This window comes from Protopterus annectens, chromosome 6.part1, assembly GCF_019279795.1.
Source record: "Protopterus annectens isolate FY-2018-M chromosome 6.part1, PAN1.0, whole genome shotgun sequence".
Classification (NCBI taxonomy): Eukaryota; Metazoa; Chordata; order Ceratodontiformes; family Protopteridae; genus Protopterus; species Protopterus annectens.
In genome coordinates, this window is record NC_056738.1 from 36363390 (window position 1) to 36383728 (window position 20339).

General features: G+C 39.8%; 1 protein-coding gene across 2 annotated transcripts in view; it reads left to right on the forward strand.

Annotated features, from left to right (window-relative positions):
* Positions 1–20339, forward strand: part of IFT172 (intraflagellar transport 172) — a 3348311-nt gene that overhangs the window by 1414518 nt on the left and 1913454 nt on the right. For both annotated transcript variants that reach the window (XM_044075467.1, XM_044075468.1), the window contains exon 24: positions 12498–12618. In XM_044075467.1, the coding sequence (XP_043931402.1) occupies positions 12498–12618 (121 nt within the window). The remainder of the gene's footprint in view (positions 1–12497; positions 12619–20339) is intronic.

Genomic DNA, 20339 nt, shown 5'->3' on the forward strand with positions numbered 1-20339 from the left:
TTTGTATTTCTCATATACGAAATGATATACATAGATTTCATAAGGAATGATTTAGTAACTGGTTCCCCATAAACGTGCACTCTGACTCAGTGTCGAGCAGCACTTCTTACCAATGTTGTGGCCGGCTATCCCTGCCTAACTGGTGATCCGCAGTGCTGTGATATCATTACATTTAGGTGGGATTCTGACTTAGAGGCGTTCAGTCATAATCCCACAGATGGTAGCTTCACGCCATTGGTTCCTCAGCCAAGCACATACACCAAATGTCTGAACCTGCGGTTCCTGTCATACTGAGCAGGATTACTATCGCAACAACACATCATCAGTAGGGTAAAACATATATAAAATGATATCCATAGATTTTACAAGGAACAAGGCAGGTGTTTAATTTTATGCACTGTATGGTATTCAACATATAATTGCTTAATTATTTTTATAATTTTCTGTGATTGTATTCAAATACCTAGGGATTATCTAAATGCACATACAAAAAATAATCAGCTCTCCTTAATAGAATCTTCCATTTTCTTGCAAGACCCTGTATTAATGTTGTAGGTAAAAGCATCTTATTGCCTCAGCTAGAATATGGTCTCCCTCTAAAAGAAATGTAGCCGCCATTGAAACCATCTCAAACCCCATATTCAGGTTCATCATTTTCCCCATAGAAGTGAACACCACTGCAAAACCATTGGAAAAGCTAACTGGCTACCTGTGAAAAACTTGCTTCTTTTTACTCACCTCTCAGCTCTTTAAAGTGAAAAAAGAATGATACCTTCTACCCACTAGCATCCAAGCTAATCAGAGATGCACCAACATACAACCTTAGAAGTCTGAACCACTCAGATCCTCTTCTCCAAAGCCCCCAAACTAGGCTTCAGTACACCACCCATGCTTTCTCAGTCCTTCGTCCCATATTGTAGGAAATTTCCCCCTCTTTCCTTAAAGATAGTTTCTGTTACCTCCGTTTACAATCAGAACTAAAACCACATTATACGACTCAAGAAAAAGACCAATGGTTTAATTCTGTTGGCTGCAAAAAAACAATTGCTGGAAAATGGAAATGAAAATCTAAACCAACTATATTTGAAGTATTAAATACTGGAAAACAGATAAAAGAACTGGAAGTGAGATCTTTAGAAAAAGGAAGGAATCATAGCTAGGGCAGGTCAAGACGGGCAATTGCCCCAGGCGCAAAGGGTTGGAAGGCACAATTGGCCATTCTTCATCACGCTCTCTCTCTCTTTAGTGCAGTATCAGCTTTTAAAAGCCAGTGTTGCATTTGTGGTGAAACCTGAACACTGCAGTGATCTGTTTGTGGTCATCTGTTTGCTACATTTGTAGCAAGGAGTGTGCTTCATTTTTAAAGGAATTTTTTATAGATGTAGTTATATGTGCGGAGTATAGGGAAGTTCGCGGGCAGAGCACAGAAATGGGACCCGAATGGCTGGGGCAGGAATAGGGGTGGTGGTGTCACACATCTAGCCACCTGGCTGGTGTGCCAATAGAAGGAACGTCAGTGTTTTTTTTTTTTGTTGCTCTTGAGTGGAAGAGCTGGTTGGGGGTATAGAGCTAACTGTAATAAGCCTATCTCTGAAATGTAGAGATTGGCTTATTACAATGACATGCTTTTTTGTTTTTTGATGGGGGGGTGGATCTGATTGTAATAAGTATCTAAAATGGTGTAGATATATAATGAAGTTTTTTTGTCTGTTTGTTTTTTTTAATTTGGAAGAGCTGAGGGGGTGGGGTGCTGGTTTCTGTTACCAGCACAGGGCACTGGTAGAGCCAGCTATGCTTCTAATTGTGGGAACAAAACAAGCAAAATAATGTTCAGGAGGTTTTAGGAAAGGTAGAAATTGAGCAATTTACGTATTGTTGGATGGAGTAAAAATTGTTATAAAGAATGAAAACTAAATAAAAGTGTGTAATTTGTTTTCTGTTCTGTATTTATGAAAGAAGAAGGCAAGATACCTGAACCAAACATGAATATTATTCTTTATTATGAGTGGGGTGCAGTGTTATTGACATGAGAGAGTATTTAATCTTAGTAGCATTTTCAGAAACTAAAGGTGAAAATGCATTTAATAGTCTTCTCCCCAGAATCCTGAAAGACATGCATGTTGAACTAGTTGCACTACTGAGCAGCTGTCACAAATAATACTGTGTGAGGTAGTACTGAGGAGTGAAAGAAGGAAGCACATACCTTGTAACAGTAAGAACAACCTGTTATTTAAACATGATTTTTTGGAAAATTGGTTGGAGTTGTCAGGGTCATATTTAGTGTATCTTGGACCCCAGGCTGTTTCAATCCATGGCTCCTATGGTTCTGTTTTGGGGACTACACAGAATGCACATGTTATTTTGGGTTCAAGTTCTCAATTTTAATAAATATATACTTATCTACTGATTGCTTAAAGTATATATTTATTGTTTGACAGAACATAATTTTTGAGTGCGTTATAAATTTCAGCATTCCTGGACACATTTCCAACAAGAAATTAACTAAAATGTATTAAGCACTAGTAAATCACTTACCCAGTTCAGGCCATTTCAGCCATACAGGGTCACTTGAACTGCTGCCATTACAAACTCTCAGTATAGACAGGGTTGAGATAATGATTATGAGACACTTGCTAATTTCAGCCAGTTGTGGTTTTATTGTTAATATTTCATATCTTGCTCAATTTGGTTCATGGGTAGAATGACAAACCTCAAAAGACGCAAGGTGGTAAACTGTTTAACAGCTGTAGCTTTAGTAGACAAAAAACAAAACAGAACTGTTAAATGGTACCTTTACGGTACATGCCACTGTTGGTAGTGCTATGTACAATGCATTGACATTATTGTTGAAATAGTAAGATACAATACCCGGGGTTGAGGATCCAGTGAATCTAACCTTTCCCACCTCTGTGGGAAGGATTAAAAAAAAAAGGATAACTCAAAAAAACAAGCCACCCTGGTGGAATCACAAAATTAATCGGATGTACAACAGGAAGAAGAAATTTATGGCAAAAATTGGGAGGTGCAGCACCCAGCAGGATAAAAGCACTTTCATCAAACTAAAACAACTCAAAGAACAAATAAAGTATACCAAACCCAAATTTGAGGTAAGTTTGGCCTCCCAGGCCAAGGACAACCATAAAGCTTTTTTAGCTATGTCTGCATCCTCAGAGGCAATACAAAATTGTGTGTAGAGCTCATTGTAAATGGAACCACCTATACTGAGCCAGAAGATATAGCAAACCTCCTGGCTGATAATGTCAGCTCCAACTTTACTCCTCTCTCCCCCTCAACCTTGCCTCAGGAAATATCATCAAATGTAACTCCCCCTACTATCACTAGGGAGCATGTCCTTAATACTCTCTCTAAAACCAACAACACTGCATGAGTGGGCCCAGGCAATATGCCAGGATGCCTTCTATGAAACATGAGCTATCAGGGCCTCTGGAATTACTATTTAACTGTAGCCTCCAAAAAGGCTTCATGCCTCATGAATAGAGAAAGACAACAATCATCCCTCTGCGCAAAGGTGGGCCATCTACAGACCCTGGAAACTACAGACCCCTAAGTCTCACTAGTTTTAAATGTAAAGCTTGGAAAGAATTACAATGGAGATGATCAACAGAGCTATAGTAAACCTCTGGACACTGGACCCAACCCAGTTTGGTTTCGTCAAGGGCAGATCATGTCTTCTCAACCAGACTTATTTGAGAAGGTCACTAAAGCAATGGATGAGGGCAAAATGGTTCACACTGCCTACCTTGACCTGGCCAAGGCATTTGACACATTACCCCATTCAGGCATTGTTGATAAAATCAAGAGGTTGGGTAGAAACCCATATGTCACCCAGTGGATTGCCAACTGGCTCCCAGACAGGACCCAGGAAGTTAGAATTGGGGAGTCCATCTCTACAAGGAGGCCATTCACAAGTGGAGTCCCTCAGGGATCAGTCCTTGGATAGCTCATTTTTGGCATTTACTTCTCAGAAGTCAAGGCTAATGTCAGTGGTCTCTGGTTGACTAAATTTGCAGATGATTGCAAATTAGGAGCTGTCATTCAATCTCACACCGACACAAATGTTCTCCAGGGGGAGCTGACACAGACAAACAACTGGTGTCAGAGCCATGGACTAAAACTAAATGCCAAGAAATACATAATAGTATCCTTTGGGATGTCATCCATCCCTGGTAACTATCATATTGACAACACACCCCTTAGAGTTGACTCAGTATTCAGGGACTTAGGGACACACATAGATAGTAATCCAGCCTTTGATCATGATGTGTCTACAGTGGTGAGGAAATCATTCTATGTTGCTCAATTTATAAACAAAGGTATGGCATCTAAGTCCAAGGAAGTCATTGTCCCACTGTATTTGGCATTCATCAGACCTGTCATTGAGTACAATGCCCCCTTTGGTATGTACCTAACCAGGCATATCCAACAACTGGAACATCCAGAGAGGTTCCTTACTAAAAGAATATAGGGCATAAGTAATAGGGTCTATATCAGCTTATCGAATGCTGAAAATGCCGAGTGCAATTTAATCGAACTGAAATGTTCGAAATCTCAGAAGAGCGAACTGACGGAACATCGATTTCTTTCCCAGGGAAATAAATCAGTGTTCCGTGCAAAAAAAAAAAAAAAAAATATTCAATACTTTAAACACTGACAGAAGTGGGGGGGGGCTTCGCCTCCCACACCCACCCTACATAAATATACCAACTCCGGGACTGCACCACAGTGGAGGAAATAGCAAACTCTGATGACGGCCCACCGATTTCTTTCCCTGGGAAAGAAATCGATGTTTCGTCAGTTCGCTCTTCTGAGATTTCTAACATTTCAGTTTGATTAAATTAAATTCAGCATTTTTAACATTCGAAATGCTGATAGGAACCCAAGTAATATGTCCTATGCAGACCGCCTCATGGCCCTATCCCTGTATTCCATCTCCTACAGGCCTTTGAGCGGAGATCTATCCTGGCATACAAGGCATTGTCAGACCCCACTCTGATGGACCTCCTGTATATTCACAAAACAAATAGCACCAGAATTACCCATTCTAAAGACTTAGACCTTGCCTGTGATATAAGTAGGCCTGTTGGAGAGATAGGCATGCATCCCAGAGGCTACCCCATTTATGGAACCGGCTCCTCATCTGTGTGAAGCAGAGTTCCTCCCTAACCCAGTTCAAGTGCAGTTTGGACATCTGGATGAGAAACAGGAAGTTCATCCCTGGTTTGGCACCTATGTCTCTAATGCAAACAGATAACCTGTAAATGGTTCATCTCTGAAGCCCATGCTTACACTTATCAAGGGTATCAGAACTTGTCAGAGATTTGGGATGCATGGCTAGACTTAAAAAGGCCCTTGTGGCCATTAACCTAGTAAACACCTATGAACCTAAATATTACAAATGTAATAGTTACCGTATTTACTGTGACTTATAAACTTTGGTGTAAGACCTAGAACCTAAAGAATGTCACCACTATAAAAATAGTTTGTGCTGAAGAGTTTGCCATTTATACTTCTTTAGTAACCTCTATGGTTTCAGAGATAAGAACATTTGTTTCAAATGTGAGGACATAGTTTGATACTGTCAAAAGGCTTAGGCTCCGCCCATTGGAAGTTACAGTGCAAACTTCAAGATGCTTGCCTCTGCTAATATACGGTTGAGTGCCAAGAAAAATCTGCTTCAGCGCTGCCCTTTAGAATTCTTGTTGGATAATGCCTTGCCTTGCTTTAGGTTATTCTGTGGATTATTAGTTCCAGCAACTGACAAGATGTGGAATTATCAGGTGAAGAATCAGGATGGCATGAAGAGGCTGTTCTTGAACATGGGAATTCCCAAACATTAAACTGATATCCCCTTAACTGGTTTATCTTCTGGGCAGTGCATGCCTTTCCTTCCAGAGGGTTTTGTCCTTTGAAGGTATTTTCAAAATGGTTAGTGAACTGATGGGTTATTCAAGAAGACAGCATAATTAAGAAGCAGATGTTGATAGCAAAGCACCTTGACCTTTACAAATTGCCACCCATGTTCTTTCATAATTTCTGACTGTTATTAAACCTGCAGACCATAACAAACTGCAACTCATAGTTCATAGGGTGCATAAAAAATAACTGTCCATAGGATATTTTTCCTGGATCAGTGTCCTGTAGTAACTTCAGTGGCCCTCATTTAGCCATGTGTCATATTATTTCAGCGACCTTTCCTTAGATAAAGATTTCATACTTGATCTTTAAGGTAAGAAGATCTGTATGACTGTCACCTGTCTGAGTAGTGAGGTTATCACCAAAAGAGTCAAAGTTAATTGATTCACTTCCTCATTCAGAGACCAGACAAAAACTCCCCTGCAACACAGGTGACCATACAGAAGCTTCTTCCCACTCGCTCATGTCATTTTGCTTGATGTTTTACACACTCAAAGCCACATTTATGGTGGTGCTACCGAAGTATACCTAACTACATATTTATGATGTTCTCTCTGAGTTTTAGCAGACATTACAAAATGCACTTTTCATTATTAGTAACCAATTTAGAAAACAAGTTAAACAGGTTATTACTGATTCCCAGGGGACAGGCCAGGACAGATTTCTTTTATCCAGCATCATTAATAATGTCAGAAAATCTTAATGTGAGGATTCCCACCCCTTAGATAGATTTTCCCTCTTAACCAGTTTTATCTTCTCTTCTGAACAGAGCATACCTTCCATACTAAAATTATTGCCATGCAGAGGCTTTTTATTGCATTTGATTAAGTGTATATATATGTTGATCTAAATGTCACGACACTGGGATGTTCTTTTCTGAAAGGAAACATAAAGGCTGGTTAGAGAAACATATTACCTGACTGTCCAAAGACTTCTTGTACGTCCAGAGGAGCTAACCACCACACAGAATGAAGTAGGACCTGTGTTCAGTACCTAGACAATGATAATTTTTACTGTTTTGTTTCTGTTGTTAACAACAATGCTATGCACAGAATTTGTACTGCATTTAGGAATGTTTATATTTTGATTTGAAATATCACTATACTAGGAGTTTCCTAGCTGAAAGAAAAAATAAAGGCTGTTAAGGGAAGCACGGTATATTACTTTCTAGAGACTACTAGTTAGCTCAGCAGCAATGATAAATGCAGTTTATCAGAGATCCTGGGTTCAGCGCTCAGACAAGGGACAGTGTTTTCTTTCATGTTTTTGCAGTTAAGAATAATGTGTTAAGGCTTTGTACTACATTTAGATGTGTATGTAATTTGATCTGAAAAATCACCTTGCTGAGAGTTTTCTAGCTGAAAGGGAAATTGAAGTGAAGTATCAAATTGTCCAGAGACTCCTTATTAGTCCAAAAGCAATCATAACTACATGAAGGCTGTCATACAATCTAGAAGGGACTTCCTGTTAGGGTGAAGCAGCATTTGAAATTTAAAAGCAGTGCTAGACCCAGAGGATCAGAGCAGCAGCAGCAGCCATAAATACATAGAAAGATGAAGCAAAATAATGCCTTCCTTGTTTTCATTCATTCACTTCAGCTCTACACTGGACAGTATCTCCAGCTGTTTACTTCAGGAAGTAGAGGAAAGAAGATTTCCTGTCCATGCACAAGCAAAGGAGAACATCGTCAAAAGTCAGACAGCAAAATTTAACACAAAATCCACACCTGATATGGTTTTCTTTGGCAGAAACCTTTATCCCTTCTAACAACATATGACTTAGAACCAGAATTTCATCAGAGAGGGTCACTGTAACAGTATGTTGTAATGTTTGGGTTTGCCCCCATCTGTATCCCTTTGGTCCAGACAGATTTTTTCCGGTAGTTGCTCACACTTCCTGGTAGGGACCTGTGGCAGATCCTGTTCCTTTGACATAGGTACAATGAACCACTCGTATGTAGTCGACATTGCTGCTCCCTGTCTCTAATGTCGCTCTTCATTTCTTTTAGTATTTTGAGTGCCATTTGTCCATATGTTATGTTGGAGGAAATCCAGCTGCATAATGGCTTGCACTAGTGCATCATTTGATCTTTGTTGTTAAGTTCTATCTGTTTTCTACAGAAAGTGGCAAAGTTTTTTTTTTTTGGACACGCATGAAGTTATGTTTTCAGTCCCTAGATTGGTAAAGAAGTGTACTTGTGGTGAACAAATAGCACCAAAAGCTAATATGTGCTGTTGTCATCATTTGCTAAAGTTGGCAGAATCTGTGGCCAAGATTCCTCCTATATTCAGAAACTTTGTAAAACAGGCAACTGCATACAGATCTGCAGATATAGGTTATAAGTATCTGAAAGACAGAAATTATATGTTTAATAATTTAAAGTAATTCCCTGCAGGTATAGCATGATCAACTTCCTCAAAGTTTAGAAAAGATTTTCTACAAATCCATGGAACACATCATTTCTGACATCTTAACTTACAGCGTCAGAAACTTTACAAAACTAGATCCTCAGCAGTTTGATTTTAACAACGGTATGTCATGTCTTCTCAGTCTAGTAAAACTTCTTTGACCTTTTTTCAAATATACCTTCAATTATGTACTAAATGTTTGTACAGTAGTGCTGCAGTTCTCCACTAAACAGCAAATACTAATTGGTAACCATCAAAATATTTACTACTGTTTGGGTTTCAGCTGTTTCTTCACTAATACAGCTTTTGGTTCAGTTTTATATCCCGAAGCAGTTACTTAACAGCAGCTCTAAAGGGCCTACTGTAGAACAGCGAATGACAGATGATCGAATGCTGTTAGAGCAAACACTACATGTCAAACCGGCAAAATAACGAACGGGCTGGAACAGCAATTTTTTTTCCCAGGGAAAGAAATCGCTGTGCTGGCCATCCATGTTGTGCTGTTTCCTCCACTGTAGTGTGATCTCTGAGTTGGTATATTTAAGTAGGGGGTATTTAGTGGTTTTTTTGTGGTGGGGGGGTCGCTGTTCTGGTTGTTTGCTGTTTTGGATTTTCGACTTTTAGGTGTCGATATAACAACGCTCAATCATCTGATCGTTCGTTGTTATAATATAGACCCGGTCTAAAAAGTAAAGTGAGGAAATAAAGCTTAAATAAAACCAAAAAATGTTGCTATTTTAGGTTTTCTTACTAGTAAAAAATAATAATTTGAAATACAGGTGTTTGCAACCAAATCTTAATAATATATCTTTTCTTAAATGCTTACATCATCTAATTTTTAGTAATCCTCTCATAGGTTGATGTATCCTTTAAAAAACTGTTCATGAATAAATAAATTATAATCTTCAGCATTCATTATAACAAGGGCATCACCCTTTTCATATTTTTAAAATCTAAAGTCACTGTTGCTCCTTAATTTGTTCCATAATTTCAGTTCTTTATTTGTCAACTTATAATATTTATTTTTAAGATTTCTTAATACTGTACAAATTTCATTGTCACAGGATGCCTCATACACAGTTAAAACTGGGTTATCAGACAAAAATAAGTTTAATTCCACATTATCTCTGTATAAAAAAGTCAGGATTAAGCAGTGCAGTCTAACATAGTTTTCAGTGAAATTAATATGTTCACAACATTAGTCTGTTTACTTCGGACATAGGTTTTTGTCCGATAACTAACTCAGTTTTGGCTGTGTTTTAGGCTGTTTTTAAATATATCCTTTGTATATATATGTAACCTCAGTTTGCAAATCATTAAATAGTATATATATATATATATATATATATATATATATATATATATATATATATATATATATATATATATATATATTGGGTAGCTGATAACTTACTATAAGAAACTGAAATAAGGTCCATTACTTTGGTAGATGCAGCTGGGTCCCTGCCTTTTTACATCACAAAGCACATTTGTGGCATTTCTATCACTTCCATCACTCTAGTCACAGTATTCCACCACCACTAGCTCCTACCCATACATTGCAGTTCTCTCCTCAAATGCTGTCAGCCTGTGGAGTTCTAAAGGAGTGCAGACACTGTGTATTGTCAACTGAGTTGCTCGCAAATAACATTTCACTCCCACATAACAACCACATACATGTATTAATAAATCTCTAAGGAGCAAATTCCTGGAATTAGTATCATTACTCTTCTTTTATTGACCTCTATAAAAAAAGAAGACATTCCTTTCAAGGTCAGCAGTCTCCTGATCCTCCAGATATGTTTCTTCTAATATAATAACGCCAGGTTCAAGTTTTCTTAAATAAGTGAATACTCTGTTCTGTTCCACTGAATTGGTTAAACCATTCACATTCCTTGTTAATAAACTTACCCCATATCTGGCAAGCACTGAATCACCTTTTCCCTACCGCACTGTTCAGTATAAAATATCTGCACATTGAAATAACCCATTTCACAAACAGATATAGTGTTGTACTCTTCAAGCCTAAACGTTGAAGATTGATTTTGTAGTAGCTTGACAGACTTCAAATTAGTAATCTTATTTGTTTGAATTCAATGCTAAATACATTGGAAACCATAATTACATGTTTGAACTGGTATAAAAACATAATAACTGTAGTCAAAAAAGAAAATGTACATCCAGCCAGCACACACCTCTGGCAAATGCTTGCCTATAAAGTTATCCTTACATAACTTAAAAACCTCACCAAGTGTCATTTCACCCTCAGTTATTCCTGTTATTCTTTTCTGTTTACTACATAAACATTGATGTTTATGCTAAAACTTTCTTAAAATATTTATTTTATGTATTTAGTTACACTCTGTTGACTGGTAGTTAGTCCCACTAGACCAATGGCATATTTTCAGGGGAGACTTGAGGAGATATTCATACTGACTAGGGAAACTTTGGCCAGGATAACGGGAAACTTCCCTTACCCTTTACATCCACCTGCACTACCACCAGCTCAGGCAGATGAGGCCTCCATGTAACTTCTCATCTGAAGGATGGGGTGAAACTTTAAACATAAGTAATATTGAGCTAACTACATTTCTCTAGCCATCTGATTTGAAATTAGGTAATAAGGAACCCTCCAGCCCTGTCCCCCAGTACAACCATTGGTAACATGATTCATCTTAACACAACTCATCTCTGAAAACAGGCAGAGGCTCATCCACTTGTGTAATCCAGTAAACCAACTGTAAAGCAAGTGTAATTATTTAAAACATATTAATATCTACAGATATATCAATACTCAAAATCAATCCATACATTATAGAAAATTCTTGTTCATGTCATTTCATTTCAGAATATTTCACACAACAGGTATAGGGATGCTTCTTGCTGCTTTCTGCTTCTGCAGTAAATAATCTGTAGATGCCTTTAGGTCTTCATTTTGTGCTGAACCTCTAAATTGCTTAAGTTTATTCTGCTTTCTTGGATCCTTTGCCATTTCCATCAGCTTCCGCACAAGATGTCCAGCAGGGTTTTCACAAGTGCTAAACTAGAATAAATCTGTTGTGTACATATGACTTAGTCAAGACATTGAGTGCCAGCAGTCTCGTTACCTCAGAAGGATATTAAATATTGCTGTGATATACAACAGTTAGTTTCTCAGACTATACCTTCTGCTGCAAGATTTGGAGCAGGTGAAAGTTGCATCTCTTGAAAACTGTTTCCAGGAAAGGTAGCTGCGTGGCATTAATTCCCACTTTTTCTTAACTGCACAGAGTGAAAGCTGGATTAATAGTAATTCCACTCCTTCATTTTGGGTTTATACTGTTGTACAGTTTGAACCACCTCATATGCATCTGTAAATGTCATAAACCCAGACAAAAAAAAAAAAACACTGGAAATACTGCATGATAAAAAAACAAAATTTACACTTTCGTACATGGCAGTCTTATTGTAACCAGAAACTGTGCTTTTTATAATTCCCAGTTCAATATGCATAATCATTATCAACAGCAAAAAAAAAAAAAAAAATTCTTGTTGCCAACTTTTTAAATCTTCTCATGTATCTGGTCTTTGCTAATTCTTAGATCACACCAAAATATACTGTGACTATCTTATATTTAATTATATACCTGAAACATGGTGTATGGGCCTGCTATACTTTTATCTATCTGACATGCAGTCTGGTCCAGCTTGTCAGTTTGCCCTGCACCAAAGACAAGGTGTCTTGGCAGTCTTTTTTTTTGGGTATTCTAATAACTCAGATGTTGTTTCTGCAGATTAATAGCAGCTCAGCCCTTGTGATAGTTGAAGTATTCATCAGTTATTGTTCTGTTTTTGCATGAATCTTGTCTGGACCTGCTGTGCCCTCCCAGCAAAGAATATAAGCATATTAGAACTTTCTGTTGTGTACACACACAGCATAAACATGGAAATAAGTGACTGCCTGTGCAGGCACACAAACAGACACAAATACACACACACACACACACACACACACACACACACACGCATTTTTTTACACACAGATGAATATGCTTGGATACATTTATTCCTGAACACAGAATGATGCCTGGAAAACCTTCCTTTAGACTTAATATACATTTTTGTGGAGTTTTAAAAATACCTTTGAGAAAACATACTTTCTGCATTTCTTTGCAGCGGTGGAGCTGTCTCGTGTGGCATTCCCTTCAGAAGTGGTGAAGTTAGAAGAAACCTGGGGTGATTACTTGGTACAGCAGAAACAAATGGATGCTGCTATCAACCACTTCATTGAGGCAGGGTAAGGAGTTGTAAGAATGAATGTTTATTGATTCAGTGTGTGTTTGAGGTATCTACTGTTACTAGATGTTTTTGAGGCAGCCTATAGCAATCAATTTTTTGAAAGCTGGCCAGTGCTTTGTCTCTGGCAGTAGCTGTTGCTATTGACTACATGTCAGTTTTGGTGACTTTCACAGTATTAACTGCCACCTTGTTGATTTCAGATGGTCAACCATGAGATTAAGAGACATGACAAGTTGTCAATTTGCATTTTTTCTCCTTGGACACAAAATAGACATGGGCACTTATTTTGCTTAAAGTTTACTATAGTGCATCAGTGCACCCTGCAAAACAAAGTGCTAGAAGTGAAATTATGTTCACCACAAACTTCAGAACACTTTTGAACTTCTGACAAAATGAAAAGGGTTATTGTTAAACACATTATAAGCCTTGAGTATACGTCCAGTTTGGGCTATGCTGTGAGACTGAAGTCTAAGTTATGTCAAATAAGAGATGGTGGCTTTCCACAAATCATTGCTTCAAGGTACTCAGAGATCCATTTCATGTATTTCTTTGCAACATATGGAATTGCTGACAGGTTCTGCAGTCAGGCAAGCCTTGTCCTCCATTATACCACAACTCAATGTTATTTTAGGTGACAAGAAATTATGCCAGGAGCATGTCTTCTACATTCCAGGAGACTGAATACTTAAAACGTAAGTGTGACCTTTTTAGATATATTCTTGTCAAATATAACGGTTTGTCTAGCAAATAGTATTTAGCAAGAAGTCCAGCAAGTTCTTCTCACGTGCTGAACCAGCATAAATCCTTTGTGTTCTTGTGACTTGGGAAAGAAGTGAGAGCCAACAGTCTCTTTATCTCAGAAGCATATTAAATAATATGTTGGTGCACAACAGTTAAATGATGTCCTTCAAGGATGCATCTGCAGTCCTAACAAATGGGTTGTCCTGGCCTCAGGCAGCCCTTCTGGTCGGTCGGATCAAAGTGGTCTGGCTGCGCTCCGGCTGGTGTCGTCACTTCGCCAGGCGCCAGTTCTGCAGTTCTTCGGGTATAAAGCGTCAGCCCGGCTTGCCCTTTCTTTTCTGCAGCGCAGAAGCGCTTCTAGCTTGCAAGTACGCGCCGGCGAGACCAGACAGAGAAACTACCTACTACCAAGTTAAAAAAAGCTGCTCTTGCGCTTGGCTCTCTTCTTTATCTCACGGTGATGTCAGATAAAAACTTGTGGGAAACAAATAAAAAATAAATTCTTACCTCTTAAAGACTTCCTCTTACTGCCTACCTTGTTGCCAGAAGTCCACAGCTTTGTTAGCCCTTTATTTCTACCCAGGCCTTCCGCCGGGTCGGGCCGGGTCGGTCGAGTTTTTTTGCCGAGTTTTTCGCCCTTGCTTATATCAGACCGTCGCCGTGACGACTTCATAAAGGTAAGGGAAAAGAAAAAACACCCGACAAAGGACGCCTCTCGCCAAACCGCAGTTGTCGCAACAACTGAAGTTTTTCGGTTTTGGCTGTCTCCGGTCACTTTCTTCTTTCTTCCGGCCGAAAAGCATGCCTCTCACCCAAGGCCTCTTCCAGCATGGCTGAATCTGCTACTGAAATTCCTCCTGCTCTTACGGTTTCACAGGATTTATCAGATACCATTCCCCAGATGTATCTACTCCTGCATCAGGAGCTATCCTGCCCCCCCGCCTTCTGCAATTAAAGGCCACAGCTCTAGGCCTTCCAAGGCTAAAAGCAAGGCCGTCTAAGGCCCCCTCACTGGCCTAGCCCTAGCTCTCAAGTACTAGTCTAGCAATGCTTGTCAGCTTCAGAGATCAGATCTCTCATTTCTTGATCCCCCTCCCACCCTCTCCCCTGATAGCCCCTCTCACAGCCCCCAGAAAGAGAAGAAAGCCCTGAGCCTGAGCCACCACTGACTACATCAGAAAAGATAAACTCTCAGAATACAAACCTCCCTCTCTTCCTGATTCTCCTGATGCAGAAGACTGATGAGGACCTGCTCTCTCCTCTCTCAATTTTCCTCCTTTCCTTGGGGAAACCTATGAGGGAACAATTTCAATGGCAGGGTCAGGATTTCAGACTTTCTGAGAGGCAGGGGCTAGACTTAGAGCATTTTTTTTGTTGCTACAGCATAGGCCTTTAGCCATTCTCCACTACTCTCTCCTGTGGATGATGCATTTAAACTGATGCTGTACTGCCTGATGATCTCCCCTCCGCCCCTGCTAAGCCCGACAAATACCACATCCGGTCACCCTTACCACACTCACTCACAGAGGGAAAACCACTGCAGATCCTGAACTGTTTTTAGCAGCTACCCAAGGTGAAACTGGGCCCCTCTGAAGGGGTCACCTCTTGAAAGGGAATCTAGGGCAAAAAGAGATGGGGCAAGTTTATTCTGGCAACTTTTAATGGCTCAGCAGTACTCTTTTCCAAGTAATCAGTTATCATATTTAGACAGTAGATCTCATCAGGAAAAGCTGTCCTACTCTGAACCCCTCTCTACGGAAAAAAGTCATTCTTCGAAAAAGAAATACCCAAATACACAGCAGGTCAGTAATCATTTAGTGATGCCGAGGACAATGCACTGGAGGCTCCTCCTTGCGATCAGCTATACAGTGGTCAGAAGACAGTAAACATGCAGAGGTTAAAAGAGCAGTCCTCATGTAAAGTAAAACTTTAGCCACTCCTAAAATCAAAGATAAACACATTTTGTTTGGATCTCCTCACAGACAGCAGCCAAGAAGGTGGAAGAGAAAGCAAAATCTGTCCAGACAGAGCACAGAGAGGCAGGAATAGGGCACAGAGGCAGGGAGAGGTCAATCCAGAGGTGCCTACCCAGGAGCAGAGTGCAGTTTAACAACCAGTGGCAGCTGCTGGGAAGCCAGCCACCACCACTTGCACACACAGGATGAGAACACTTTGAAGCCTACCAGGGAACAAAGAACAACTAGAAGCACCTTTTAGAAAAACTAGAAGCGCCTTTCAGTAAACTGGTATTGCATTACAGGAGACAAATGGATTTTGCTACAGGAGACAAATAAGGTTGGAAGGTTGCACTCTCCATACTCTACTAAGGAAGGAGGAATGCAACAAACACCTCACCAAAAATGAAAAGAGCTAGAACAAATAGACAATAACTTGAACATGAGAGCAGAAAAAGACCAGTAAAAGGGGGAACAAGGGCAAATCTTTTACTCCAGACTTTTTCTTGTGCCAAGGAAGGAAAATCACAAAAGACTCCAGATCAATTCTAGACCCTTGTCCAAACACATACTGGGCCATCATCAGCCAAAAATTCAAAATGCCTACAGCAGCTTCCTTGACCCGCTCTGCAAGGAGTCTTGGCTGGGAATCAGATTTCTTTTGGGCAGGAGGCTCAGCACGCACCCATGCAGACCAAACCCTTGCAGACCTTCAGAAGATAGAGTGCATCAGAGCATCACTATCAGAGCAGTTGCTTGCCTTTGGCTTATCTACTGCTTCATATTACTCCTTACCTGATGCTTGCTATGCAGGCCTTGCTGCAAAAAGGCTAAGGGGAATTCAAAACTACCCCTTACCTGACTGCCTGCCTTAAGCAAGCCGACAAACAAAACAAAAAAACAAAAGAACAAAAAAGGGTCATTCACTGCTTTCAGAGACATAGACAGTCAGTAGCAAAAAAAAGTCAAGGCAAAGGCCAAACTAGCGCTTCTTCTTTCTGACTTCTGGAAATTGGCAATCAATCAAACAGCAGAAAACATGGCATCCACAAGAGCACCTTCACATAACATTCTGCATGTAATTAAAAAGCAAGAACCACTTTGCAGGCTTAAGGTGCAATGGTGCCCTGGGTTGGGCAGATTTTCCAACATAATTTTAGAATGCCATGCCAGGACTGAATTTGAGACAAGGTGTAAGGTAGATTCAGGAATTTATGGTCTCATCAACCTCAGCCTAGAAACCCAAGCTCCACAGCCCTAGAACCAGGGCAGACTATGGCAACCTGAACCTGCCTGTCTTGGAACAGTGACAGCTTTCCACAGCCAAGACCCAAAGCCAGACTATCACACCCAACTAAACCAACACATGCTACAAAAGACATGCTGGCTGGACAACCCCAAATTCCACTGGGGACAGACCACAAAAACAAACACATGGCACCAAAAGATGCACTACGTAAACCCAGTCAGCGGCATTCAGCTGTGAGGCCCAACAGGACAATTAAGCCACCACAGTTATATGGTATATCAACAGGGACATATACACAAAACAGGAGGCACATGGATATAAGCCATGCTGGAATGCATCAACAGCAGGCACACCCAAGCCTCAACATCAACATACCAAGGCAATATTGCAGCTAGGAAGCACAAGAACATCTTCTACATCTTAAGAAACCTACTACACGGAATATCCATCACCAATCGAAACCTGCACCACAGACTCAAACCGGAAATCATACAAGATGGGCTGGACTCCTAACAGACAGTCCCATTCCAAGGAAATAATAATCACCAAATAAAATTCTGCACAATGCACAAGGTGCTACTGAAGATCAAAGAAGACCACCATCTTCAATTCCTGAAACCGACAGCATAGACAGCACTCCTTACTTTCTTTGATGCACAGCACACACGGGGTAGAAGACCAGCCACTCCCCAGTTCCTAAGCTCCAGTTACTGGAACACAGACAAACCGAGGCAGCCTCCTGAGGACTTACCAGTCTGTAACTTTGGCCTCTACTACAGGTTCCCCCCAGTGCTACCACAGAGAACACCAAACACCATCCTTTTCCAAAAACACTGCCTGCAGTCAGGGCAGTGAGCCACAAGAGCATTGTAGAAGACAAAATAACTCAAATATCTCAAAACATTAAAGACAAGAAGACCAACCTTATAAAACAAGAAAGAAGCTTTAACAGCGAATTAAATGGAAAGATCTTTCTGAGCCTCATCCAAAAAATGTAGCATGTAGCTTCATAGCTAACATGCCAAATACTCCAGTTAGCTCACATCCTCCTGGCAAATCTTTGAATACCATTTCCATTAAGATTCAGAATCCAAAGCAGAGAGCATACAAAGCATGGCAGTCTCTCCTCATCCTCTAAGAGTCATCTTGCATGGACTCATGAAGAATCAAAGCTGAAAGCTACCCATAAATTTGACCAATGGGACTTGAACTTGACTGCAAGGACTTTGACACAGCAGAATTGATACCAGCCCTTATTACAGGCAGTGTCTTCAGCTTGCAGCTTCCATTTTGAGAAGAAAATCCACTTCTGCAAATCAGGTTTGCCAAAGCAACAGCAAGAAGTATTACAGGACAAGATGCCAGTGCAATCCAAGCTTTCCCCCTTCATGAGAAGAGGGAAAGAAAGTTATGCCAAAGGTGGTATGCCAATATCTTTAAATAGGGTATCTCCACCCACCTAAAGAGACCAAGCAAAATTCCTAGAACAGGGAGAATGACAACTTCATAAGACTGGAACCAGAAAGGGCAACATATAGGCACTACATTTAATTAGGACATAGACAACTGCATAACTTCTGGGTACATAAAACAAATATCGCACCTCCTCCAGAAGGGTTAGAACAGACAAAATTAAAATCAATAGGTGGCTGCACAAGAGCATGTAGGCTGCTAAGATAAAGCAGCCTTTTATACATATGCTCCAGCTAGGGATCACCCTTTACAGCCAGATCTAGCAGGTTTACCACTGCTGTTTACTAGGGATTTTTGCTTCTGCTAATTTTGGAGGCATGTACACATCCTACAAGCATTATTTGCTACACCTGTACACATAATCTAAAGATTATTCCTCCAGGGCTGTTTTGTATAGTTTTGCTAACTACCAAATAATCTTGTTAGGCACTCTGATCTCCTGAGATACCCTCCCTCCCCATTTGTTTATTTTTACCATTATCTTATTAGGTTGAGCTCCGCATTGTAAGTACATTTAGTGTAGTTTTTGTACATACCATGTATATGTCATTGTATTTCTTATTCCTTCTGTTGTTTTGGAACCATCCTCTCTGATTTATTTATCTTGCCTGGGATATATCTGGCCTTATTTTGGTGTATTTCTTTGAGGAAATATTTATTTGGATTATTTCTTATTTAAATCTGTTGTTTGGCATATCGCATCTGGTCCCTACAGTAGCGAGACTGACTGCATTTGCCCAAATGCCAGCGAACTGGGGAGGCTCAGGCTATGCTGGCTGATGCCTTTTAGGCAGGAAGACCCATAGCTATGACTTTCTACATCAAATGGTGCCTGCCTGAGGCCACTTTCCTAATACTGAATGCTGCTGCAGTAGCCTAAGCTATATAGGTTACAGCCTGCATAGGATATAACAGCTGGACAGATTCCAAAGCTTCAGGGCACTTTCCACATTCCCAAACTTTTAGTCAGCTTGAGATGAGCTGACTAAAAGATAAGGCTCCAAACCCTTTAAAGCTTTACTGCCACTGAAGAAAGCTTCCCTCTCCAGGCTTTTGAGGATCAGTGGTCTGTTTGTGCTGTTCAGTTGCTGGGCAGATATATTCCCTTTGGGGGAAAAAACCTTCCACATATTATTTTTAATGTTTAAACTTACTTTTCTGTTTAGCAAATTATATTTTAAGCTAGAAGTATGTGTATTCATTGATTGTAATGTAACTTTATAATTTTAAAGGGGATTGTACTTTTGTTTCTGACCATTTAAAAGTTTATTTAAACATTCTCAAACCATTTCTTCTGTGGATAAACTATGTTTAAATTACTTTTGGGTCTGGGAAAGTGTATTAGAGTGCTTTTTATTCTACGTTTCTTGGAGAAAGTTACTTTTTACTACTTTGAAATTTTTATTGGCTTGTAATGTATAGTGTTCCCAGGAAAGAAGCATAATTTTTGGCTTGACCATGTAGCAAACTGCTAGTACCATGGCCAGTCCTTCTTCTAGCCTCAAAAAGAAGACATTGAGTAAACATTCTTTGCCACCACATCAAGCTAACAGTTTGTCTCAACCATCAGTGAATGACTGTGCTGTGGCCAAAGCTAGTTCCTCAGACAAGTCATTTTTTTCCACTCACATCCCTCCGATGTTATCCATGCAGCCACAATGAATTAGCAAAGTCCTGTACAGCTGTTAGGGTCCCATTAGTGGGCAAAGGAGAACCACTCTTGTCCGTCTTTGGAGAAGGTGACCCTGCTTAGCCAGAATGTTTTTTTTTTCTTATTTTAAACAAGAAATATCTTTATTAAATTATCACGTATTACACAGGCGATCTTACATTTCTGTAAATGAAAATAAACCATACCGATACAATTTCATTTGCAAACATTGTACATTACAAGCCGTGCTGACAAAACTGTAGCTGCAAACTTTTACAACACTTAATATATCCAGTCATTGTCAGTCCAACATTACATAGCTCATTCAAATCATACCTCCTTTTAAACCTTGTTCCTCCTCTGCATGTATTGATCTCACAATTCCCATTTTTTACTATGTAATTTGCACCTAACCTTTTCTAAATATCCCAATTCCAGTTGTTTTATCTCTGTTAATATCTTCGCTACTTCTGGTGAAGTCAGTTTAGACTTTGATTTCCATTTTCTAGTAATTGCTTTTTTGGCAGTCATCATAATTAGATGGGTCTGTGTTAAAACAACAAACGGAATAAATTTCGAACGCTCCGATGAGCGAAAACTCATATGATCGATATCACACTTTCTTCTCTGTCATACATCCAACATTTGCT